Source organism: Ipomoea nil, unplaced genomic scaffold (genome assembly GCF_001879475.1).
Source record: "Ipomoea nil cultivar Tokyo-kokei standard unplaced genomic scaffold, Asagao_1.1 scaffold3393, whole genome shotgun sequence".
Classification (NCBI taxonomy): Eukaryota; Viridiplantae; Streptophyta; class Magnoliopsida; order Solanales; family Convolvulaceae; genus Ipomoea; species Ipomoea nil.
Genome location: NW_017619821.1, coordinates 613 through 10,117, shown reverse-complemented (window position 1 = coordinate 10,117; position 9,505 = coordinate 613). Strand labels below are relative to the sequence as shown.

The 9,505-nt window shown below is 65.4% G+C and overlaps 2 protein-coding genes across 2 annotated transcripts; both read right to left on the bottom strand.

Annotated features, from left to right (window-relative positions):
* Window positions 1-804: 804 nt before the first annotated feature.
* On the bottom strand, window positions 805-7,304 carry LOC109171059 (collagen alpha-1(I) chain-like; the record flags this gene model as incomplete). Its single annotated transcript, XM_019320185.1, has 2 exons — window positions 7,161-7,304; window positions 805-3,401 (listed from the first exon to the last, which is right to left on the bottom strand). Coding segments are annotated over exons 1-2 (2,741 nt in total), but the record flags the coding sequence as incomplete, so codon positions are not given.
* Window positions 7,305-7,383: 79 nt separating this feature from the next.
* On the bottom strand, window positions 7,384-8,981 carry LOC109171058 (ribosome-binding protein 1-like; the record flags this gene model as incomplete). The annotated part of the gene is made up of 1 exon (XM_019320184.1): window positions 7,384-8,981. A coding segment is annotated over one exon (1,598 nt), but the record flags the coding sequence as incomplete, so codon positions are not given.
* Between the last annotated feature and the right edge of the window lie 524 nt (window positions 8,982-9,505).

Here is a 9,505-nt window from a genome sequence, read left to right as displayed (position 1 = left end):
TCCCTTCCTCCTTCCCTCCTTTTCTGCCGGCCTTTTTCCCCTGGCTCGCCGCCTGCTTGCTGCCGCCCGCGGTGGTGCTTTCGTTGCCCCGCCCCCCGCCGCTGCCCGCCCTCTCCTTGCCCCCTGGCTGCCCCTTCTCCCCCGTTTGGCCCTCGCCTTGTCCCCCCGTCTCCGCCCGTGCCTGCGGTCCCTCTTTCTGCTCTTGCCCCCCCCTTTCTGGTTTCCCTCCTCTTGTTCGTCCCTTCGCCGTCGGCCCTCTGCCCCCTGTCCCCGCCTGTGGCCTTTGCTCGGTCGTTGGGCCCCCCCTGCTGCCTGCCCCCCTCTTCCCGCCGCCCCTCTTGCCCCCGTCCCCTGGCTGGCGGTTTTCCTGGCCCCCTCCCGGTCCGTCTGCTCCCTTTTCCCCTCCCTCTCCTCCTGGCTGGCGGGCTCCCCCCCCCTTCGCTCTGGGCCCTCCCCCGGGCCCCCGTTTGTTCCGCCTCGTTCCCTTTTCCCCGTCTCGCCCCCCCTTTCCTTCCCGCCCCCCCCCGCCCCCGCTCTCGCTCCGGTCTGCCTCTCGCCGCTCTTGTTCCCTCTCTTGCTCCTCCCCCTTTGCCGTTTCCCCCCGCCCCCCCCTCTTCCCCCCGCGCCCCGCGCTCGTCTTCCCGCCCCCCGGCTCGTCTTCCCCCTTGGCCCGCCCCTGGGCCCCCTCGCCCCTCCGGTTCGTCGGTTGGCCGCCCCGCGTTCTGGCCCCTTCCCCTCTCCCCCGTTGTTCCTCCTCCGCGCCTGTCCGTGCCCTTCCTGTTGCGCCGTCTGTCGCTGGCCCGCCTGTTGCTTTCGCCCCGGCCCTCCGTGCCGGCCTCCTTGCCCCCCTCCCGCGCCGTCCCCGGTCCGCTTTCTTCTTTTTCTGCTTCTGCCCCCGTCCCCCCCTTTCCTCCCGCTCTTTTCGCCCCCCTCCGCGGCCCCTCCCCTCCTGCTCTGTCTGCGCCCTTTCGTGCCTGTGCTGGCTCCTCCCCCTTTTTCGCTTCTCTGGCCCCGTCCCTCGCTCTGCCCCTTTTCTCCCCGCGGTCCGCCCTCTGCCCCGCCCGCCCTCCTGCCCGCCTTGCGGCCGTGCCCGTGCCCGCGCCTGTCTCTCTGGCTCGTCCCGCCCTCTTCCTGCCCCGTGCCCCGCTCCCGGTCTGTTTCCTCTTCCGTGCCTGCTCCGTGGGTGTGCCCTTTGCCCCTGCTCTGTTCGCTTTCGGCGCTTCTCTTCCTGTCCTGCCCTCTTCTGTTTCTGCTTCTTTCCCTCTTGGCCCCCTGCCTCCCTCTCGTCTCCTCCTTCCCTTGGCTGCTGGCTCTCCTCCCTCTCCTCGGGGTGTGCTTGCGGCTTTGCTTGTTGCCGTTGCTCCCTTGGTTTTTCCTGCTGCTTTTTCTGTGCTTGCTCTGGCCCTCCTCCTCTCCTCTTTTGTTCGGCCGGCCCTTCTTCCCCCCTGCCCCCCCCCTTGCTCTTCCTCGTGGTCTGCTTCCTCTGGCGTCTCCTGGTCCCCTTGTGCCTTTTCCTCTTTCTGCTCCCCTGCCCTCTCCTCGTGCTGCTCCTTTTGCCCTTTTTGTTGCTTCTTTGCCCTTTGTTCCCTTTGCTGCCCTTGCTTCTCCTGCCCTCCGCCGCCCCCTCCTCCCTCCTCTTTGCGTCCTCCTCTGCCTGCCGGGCCTGTTTCTTTGCCTCCTCCTCCTCCTCGCCGGTCCTCCCCCGCCGCTGGCCCTTTCCCGCCCTCTCCTCCGTCGCGCCCCCGCCGCTCCCCCCCGGCGCTGCTTGGGCGGCCCCCTCCGGTGTGTTTGTTCCCTTCTTTTTCTTTTCTTCCCTCTTCTCCTTCCCTCCCCCTTTTTCTGTGCTTTTTTCTTCCCCCTTGGGGCCCCTGTTGCTCCTCCGTGTGGGGGCGGGCCTTTCGTTTTCTTCTTTGTTTGGCTTCTGTCCCCCTTTTCCCCCTTTTCCCCCCTCTTTTCCTCGTCTTTTCTGCCCCTCCGTCTTCTTTTGCCCCCCTTCTTCTCTTTTCCTTTCTTGCCTTCCTCCCTGCTTGCCTCCCTCGTTTGGCCCGTTGTGCTTCGTTTGTTCGCCTTTCTTGTTTGCTCTGTCGTGGCTCTCTTCCGTCCGCCCTCCCCCTGTGCGTGTTTTGCGCCCTTGCCTGCCCCTTCGGTCTTCTTTTCTTTCTCTTGTGTGCTTTCTTCCCTCCTTTTGTTTCTCTCGCCCTTGCCTTGCTTCTCTTTTCCCGCTCCTTCGCCCCTGCCTGCTTCCCGTGTGCTTCCGGCCCTTCTTTGCTCTTTGCGCCTCCCTCGCCCCCTCCCCGGTTTGTCCTCTGCTTTCTTTCCCTTTGTTCCCCCTTTGCGCTTTCTGGCCCTTCTTTTCTTTCTTTTGCCCCCCTTCCCCGCCTTTTCTCTCTCCCCTCCTGCCTTCCCCCCGCTGCCTCCCTCGTGGCGCCCCTTTTGGCTTCTTCTTGTCCTCTCCGTGCGGTTGTGGCCGCTCGTGTGGGGGCGGCTCCCTTCCTTTGTTCCTCTGCTTGCGCGTGCGGTGGGTTGTCTCTTCCTTGCCCTTTGTCGTTGGTCTTCTCTGCCCCGCCCCGCCGCCCGTTCCTGCTTCCCCCCCCCTCTGGCCCTTGCCCCCTGCCCTGGCCCCTGGCGCCTCTCTGTTTGCCCCGCCCCTCTTGCTGCCCTTTCTGCGCCCCTGCGCCCGCCTCCGCCCTTGCTTTTGCGTTGCCGTTCCTTCTCCCTCCCTGCCGTCCGGGCCCTTCTGGTCCTCCTGCGGCCGCCTTCTTTGCCTGCTCCTGTGGTCCTCGTGTTTTTGCTGGCCCTTGCGGGTGTTGGCTTCCTTGTCTTTCTTTGCTCCTCTCGTTTGCCGCTTTTGTTTCCGCTCCTTTCCTCCCTCTTCCCTCCCTTCCCCCTCGCCCCCTTCCCCCCTGTGCCCGTCCTTCTGCTTTGTGTCCTGCCTGCCTCTTGTCGTGGTGCTTGCGCCGCTCTGCCCGCCTCTGGTCGCGCCCTTTTCTCGGCCTGCCCTTGCGTGCCCTTTCTCCCCCTCCCCCCTTGCGTGCTGCGTGCTCTTCCTGTGCGGGCTTCCTTCTTTCGTTTTCTCCCTTTTCCGCCCGGGGTGCTCCCTTCTTCCTTGCCGGGTGCTTCCGCTTGTTGTTCCTGCTCTGTTCTGCGTTTTGGGCCTTTCCTTTCCTTTCCTTCGCCCCTCCTCTTTTTGCTTGGGGCCCCGCCCCTGTTTTCGTGTGGGGGCCTTTGCTCGGCCTCTTTTCCGCACGCTCCTCTTTTACGGTCCTTTTCTCATTCTTTTCCCTCGTTCTTTCCTCTTCTCTCCTCCTTCGTTCTTCTTCTCCTCTCTCCTCCTCCTCTCTCCACTCATCCTCCCCTCGCTCTCCCGTTCTCCTCGTCCTCGTATCTCCTCTCCCTCTCTCCTAGCCGTCCTTCGTCGCATCTGTCTCACTGCTTCCTACCCTTCACATCCTTCCGTCCCTTCTACTCTTTTCCTCGGCCTCACTGCCCCGCCTCCCCCTCCCGCGTGCCGTCATTCCTTGTTTTCTTTATGTCCGGCCTGTGGCTGTCGCCCTCTTAACCCTGCGCACCCTCCGCGGCGCATCCGCCCCTGGGTTTTCCCCGCCGGTCCCTCCGCGCCCTCCCGCCTCGGTCGGGGGCCGGGTTCTTCCCTTTTGCATCCGCCGGCGGCGGGTTTTTCGCACCGTCCACGCCTCGGCTGCCCGGTCCAGGCGGGGCGGGTCCCGGGTTTCCGCGCGCTGCCTTCATACTACCTCTATATCTTGGTCTTTCCATCCCTGTTCTTTTGGTTTGTGTCCTCGTGTTCGTGTGTTCTCCCTTCCCCGCTTCTCGCTTTCTCTAGGCCCCCCTCTCGTCGTGTTCCATGTGTTCCGTGTTCGTGTCCTGTCCGTCTTTCCCAGTGCTTTTTTTCCGGCTTTGCCCTTGCTTTCACCCATCCTCCTCCACTCCTACCCGTCGTCACCCCTTGCTTGGGCGGGGCGGGCCGGCACGCGGCTTTTCCGCGCGACGCTTTCGCAGGTGGGCTTTATTTACAGCCCGCGTCCCCTCCGCGGCGCGCTTGTGGGTTTTTTGGCGCCGCCGGCCCCGCGCGCCCGTTTCGCCGGCTACTCGCCCCCCGGTCCTGGCACTGTGGCTGTCGAACCCTCTCCCCTGGCGTGCCCGGGGGAGCCCTTTGGATGTCGGACCTCGTTTTACGGTTTCTTTTGCCAGTGTCTCCCTCTGTGGCGCTTTCTCTTCTCTCCACGTTTGCCATCTTACCTTCCTTTTTCCTATTCGCTCTTCCTCCCCCCGCTCCCGCCCCTTCGGCCCGCCTGGCCCTTGCCCCCTTCCCGCCTCCTGCCCGCCCCTGCATTCCCGCCTGCCCGTTTTCCGCCTCGCCCTCTTTCCCCTCTTTCCCCCTTTCCCCTCCCCGCTCCCTACTTTTCCTCCCCTCCACTTTCCTCCTTTCCCGCCTATTGCCGGCTGTCTCCCGCCCCTGCCCTTCCCTACTGTTGCCCGCAGGCCGTCGCCCCGGTCTCGGGCGGGGCGGGCCGGGCCCCCCCCCCCCCCGCCGTCTCGTCGCGGGCACGGGCTCCCCCGGCCCCCCATCTCCGGCGGGCTTCCCCTGCGGCGCGGCCCGCCCCGCCCTGCCTTTTTTTCCCTGTGTTCTTCTTCTATCTTCTTCTTTTTCCCCCCCTGTCCCCTCTCCTTTCCCCACCACTACCTGTCCCGCCGTCCCGTCCCACTCCCCCCGGTCCCCCCGTTCCCCTCACCTCGTCTTGTTTTCCTCTCCCTCTCATCCTCCTTGTCCGTTCTCCCCGCCTCCCTCTATCCCCCCCCCCCCTCCCAGTCTTCTCCCACTCTCCTCTGTCTTCGGCGGTCGCGGCTCACCCGCCGTGCCCCGCCCGGCGCCTGGCCCTGTGGCTCCCGCGCGGGGGGGGGGGGGGGGGGGGGGAAGGGCATCCCCCCCCGCGCATCCCTGCGCTCCAACCCTTATGCGCCCGCGTCCGCTCCCTCCGGCGGTCTGGCCGCATATGCCCCGGCGGGTCCACCGCCTTTTTGGCCCGCTCATCATATGTTGCGGGCCTTTGACCGATGCTCCGCCCCTGCGCTGTCCCCCACCGCACCCCCCCCGGGGGGCCTGCGTCCAGCTCTGCGGTTTCCTTCCTTGATGGGCCTGCCTGCCGGCCACTTCCTTTTTCCCGATTTCTCTTTATTCCTTTCTCATGCACTCTCGCCATCTTCACTATCCTGTCCGTACGTCTCTCATGTCCTGTCGACTCGTCTCTTCATCTGTCTTCTCTCTCTTCTCTCTTCTCTCTTCTCTCTCTCTCCCCTTCTCACTCTCCTCCTTCTTCGCTCCTCTTACCCTCCCTCCTCGCCCCTTCTCTCCCGCTGTCCCTCCCCTCTGCTTGGTCCCCTCTGCCCTCCCTCCTCCCCCTCCCCCCTTTGCTTGTCCCCCGCCCCCTCTTATTTGCGCCGTCCTGGCCACTCGCCTTCCTCCCGTCCCTCCTCCTCCTGCCCATCCTCGCCGTCCCCCTGCCCTTCTCCGTTCGGCAGCTGTCTTGCCCTTCTCGCCCGCCCCCGTCCGTCGGCGTCCCGGCCTCTCCCTCTCCCTCCGTGTTTGCTGGGTCTCCTTCCGCGTCCCGGTTCTCCTTCTCCTTCTACCCTTGCCTCCGCCTCGGCTTGCACTACTGTCTTCATCCTCCCCCTCCCCGAGTCCGTGCCTGCCCCCCTCCCCGGCCTTTTCCCCGGTTGTCCTGGGGCTCGGGTTCCGGTCGGGCCCTCTTTGTCCACGTCGCTTCCGTCCCGCTTTCCCTCGCGGCGCCCTCCCTCCCCACTTCTCCACCACCCATCCCTTTTTTCCTTTCCGCCTTTCCCTTGCCCCTCCCCCTCTCCTTCGCCGACCCTCCCGCCTTGCTCCTCTTCCCCTTGCTCCTTTTCATTTGGCCTCACTCCCTCCCCAATTGCTGCTTGATTTCTGCCTTTTTCCCCTCCCTTTTCCGGCCCCTTTTTTTTTTGCGCCCCTCATCTTCTCCCTTTTTTTTCCTTTCCATTCTTTCCCCTTCCCTCTTTTTTTTATTGCCTCCTGCACCTGTCTTTGTTTTCTTTTTCCTCGCCGCCGCCCAGGCCCCCTCGCCATGCGCTCCCCGCTCCCTTCCTCCCTCCTATTCACCCCCGCCGTGCTCCTCACCCCCCTTACTTCTCTCACCCCCCTCCGTCGCTTGCCCCGCCTCTCGCCCCCTTTTTGCATGCCCGGCTCGTTCTTCCGACTGAGTGCAGCTCTTCTTTTTATCGCTCTCCCACGGTTGTCCTGTGGTTCCACCCCCCGCCCGCCTGGCGCCTTACCCGCTCCCCGTGGTTCCCCTGGGGCCTCCCTCCTCGGCCCCACTCGGTTCTTATGGCTCGTGCGCGCTCCGCTGCCCATCCATGGCGCATTCTCCCCTTCCTCTAGCCTGGTCACCTTTAGCTTCCCCGCCCCTGCCGGACCCGTTCATCCGCGACCCCACCTTCTGCCGCCGCCTCGCCATCCCTCGCTCGCACAGCCCTCCGCCGGCGCCGTGTCCGTCCCTGGGCTCCCCCCCTCCCTGGTTTCTTGGGCTTCCTTTCTATCGCCCCTCCCTCTCCCCCGCGGATCATGCTCGCCCCCCTATCCCCACTTTGGCCCATTCTTTTCTGTCACATCTACTTTACTGACACTTCCCACGCCGGCGCCCCTCCTCTCCTTTTTTTCCCCCACCCTCCTCCCTCTACTTCTTGGCATCCCCTCCTCGTCCCTTTTTTGCCCCTTTGGCCCCTTGTCCGCCCCACCACCTCCACTCCTCTTCCCGTCCCCCACCCTTTCTTCCCCCTTGTCCCCCCTGTTGCACCCCCCCGGCTACCAGACTTCATGCCTGGGGCATGCCCTGCGCTCGCGCCAGCCCCCGCCATGGCCCCACCCATCCTTTCGGTTGCCCTCCCCCGCCGGCCTTTGTTCTCGTCGTTGGCTCGCCTATCTACTCTTGCTTTACACCTTTCCCTCCATCTTTTTGCAGTCCCTTTCGCTGCTTCTGCGTCTTCTCCCGACCATCGTCGCCTTTCCCTGCCGACTTCGTCCTACCGCGCTACTTTCTTCTCTTTCTTTTCACATTCGCCGCCACTTTCCATCCCTGTCCCCCCGTATCCCCGCCTCCCCCCCTTACTGCCCTCTTCTCCTCCATCGCGCTTTCCCTGGTCTCCCTCCCTCTTCCCACGTCCATCAGTTTCCGCCTTCGACCTCCCTCATGTCCGCCTCCCCCTCTGCCTTCTCCCTTTTTGTTTTTGCGCGGTTTTTCCGCCGCGGCCATTCCTCCGCCCCCTCATGCTTCCTTCTTTTCGCCTCTCCCCCCCCCCTCCGCCGGCCACGCCCGTTCTCCCCCTTCCCCCTCACCATCCTCCTTCGCCAACCCCCCCCTCGGCTCTGTCGTCGCTCCCTCCGCCCTTGCCTTCTTCTCCTCGCTTTCTTCCGGGGTCCCCGCTTTCCCGCCGCCTCCCCCGCCTCTGGCCTGCCCTTCCTCGCCGCTCCTCCCTCTCCCCTCGCCTTTTCCCCTTTCCCCCCCCTTCTCCTGCCTGGCCTCGTCCCCCTCCCTGGGTCTTTGCCCTTTTCCGGCCGCTTGCTTTGCCTCGCCCTCGCGCCCTTCTCTTGCCCTTTCCCTTCCTCCCTTCTTTCCTTCTTTCGTTTCTTTTTCCTCGTGCGTCCCTCTTTTCGCCCCTTTGCCTCGCGCGGTCCTTTTTCCCTCGCCTCTCCCCGTGGTTTCTTCGCCTCCCCTTCCCGCCCGGTCTCCTCCCGCTCCTTCTTTGCGTTTCCTCTTCTTGGTTCTCCCCGCGCTTGCGGCCCTGGGGGTCCTGGTTCCTCCTCCGCCCCGCCGCCCGCTTCCCTTGGGCCTTCTCTTTCTTGTTGGCCCTGCTTCCTGCCCTTCTTTCCTTCTTTCCCTCCCCCTTCTTTTCCCGCGCCCTCCTTCCCCCTTCCTTGCCCTTCCCTTCTCTTTCGGCTTCCCCCCTGTTTGCGCGGGTCGTTTGCCCGCCCTCTGTGCTTCCCCCCGCCTCCCGTCGTTGCTCGTTGGCCCCTTTGTCTTTCCCCGTTTTGCCTCCTCGCCTTTGTTTCTTGCCTCCTCGCTCTTGTCTCTTGTTGGCCTCGTTGTGTTTCTTGTTGCCCCTGCCCCGTGTTCGTCGCCCGCGCTTTCCCCCTCTCTTCTCGCTTCCTCCCTGCGCTCGCGCTTTGGGTCGGTTGTTGTCTTGCCGGCCCTGGTTGTCTCTCCTGCTGCCCTTCGCCCGCTTCTGCCCCCCCTGGTTCCCTTGTGCGTTCCCCTCGCTCCGGTTTGGGTGCTCCCTCCCTCCCGGCTTCTCTGTCTTGGCGCCCGGCTCCTCCTTCCCTTGCGGTTGTCCCGGCCCCCTCCCGCCCTGTTGCCTTGTTCCCTCGGTTCTTCTTGCCGCGTTGGGCCGGCCTCCGTTTGGTGCCCCCCTCCCGCGCCCCTTCCCCCTGCTTTTCCCGTTTGCCTCTTGCCTCCTGCTCCTTGCCGCCCCCGCGTCGTTCCCCCCGCCCTTTGTTGTTCCCGCGCCGCCCTCTTTCCCTCCTTCCCTTGCTTCGCCGGTTGGCCTCTTCTCTTGCCCCCCTGTTGCGCCTTTGCCGGCCCTGTTCGCCCTTCGCGTTCTTGCCGCGTCTGGTGTCTTGTCCCCTCCCGCCCCCCGCTTGCCGGCCTCCCTCCTGCTTCTCTCCCTTGGCCCCCGTCCTTCCTCCCCGTCCTTGCCTGCGTCCTTGCTCCCTCCTTTGCTGGTGTGGGCCGCTTGCCCCCGCTTTTTGCCCCGCTCCCCTCTTCCTCTCCTGCCTCTCCCTTGTTTTGCCTTCTCCCCCGCTTTCCTTTCTCCTGTTGGCCGCCCTTGCCGCTGGGCCTCTTTTTTCCCGGCCTCGTGTCTTTCCGTTCTTCCCTGTGGTGCTGCTTCCGGCCGGTCCTCCTCTCGCCCTCCTTCGCTGCCTCTTTCCCGCCCTGGGCCGGCTCTCCCCTTGCTTTGTTCTTCCGTCCCCCCTGTGGGTTTCCTCCTTGCCCCCCCCCCTGGCCTTCCTTCCGTGCTTGTGCGGGTCTTCCCCTGCCCGTCCCTGCCCCGCCGGCCCCGCTGCCTTCCTCCCGCTTTTCCTTCCCCTTGGCCCTTCGCCTCCCGCGCCGGGCCCGTGCTGCCTCCCGGTTGGTGCTCTCCCTTTGGTGCTCCCCGCTCTTTTCCCGTCCGCTTTTGCGGCCCTGGGTTCCTCTTCTCCCTTCGCCTTGGTCGCCTCGGTCGCCCGCTCCCTCCCCTCCCCTTTGCTCCCCGCTTGTTTCCTTCCCCCTGCGTCCCGTTCTTTTCCCTTTCTGGCTTGTCTGGCCCGCCTTCTTTGTTCGCCGCTCGCGTTCTCGGCCTCCCCCCGTCCCTGCTCTGCCGCCCTTCTGTCCCCGTCCCGCCCGCCCGCTTTTTTCCCTTTTTTTTGGGCCCCTGCCCCCCCCTCCCCCCCCCTCCCTCCTCCTCCCCCCCCTCCGCT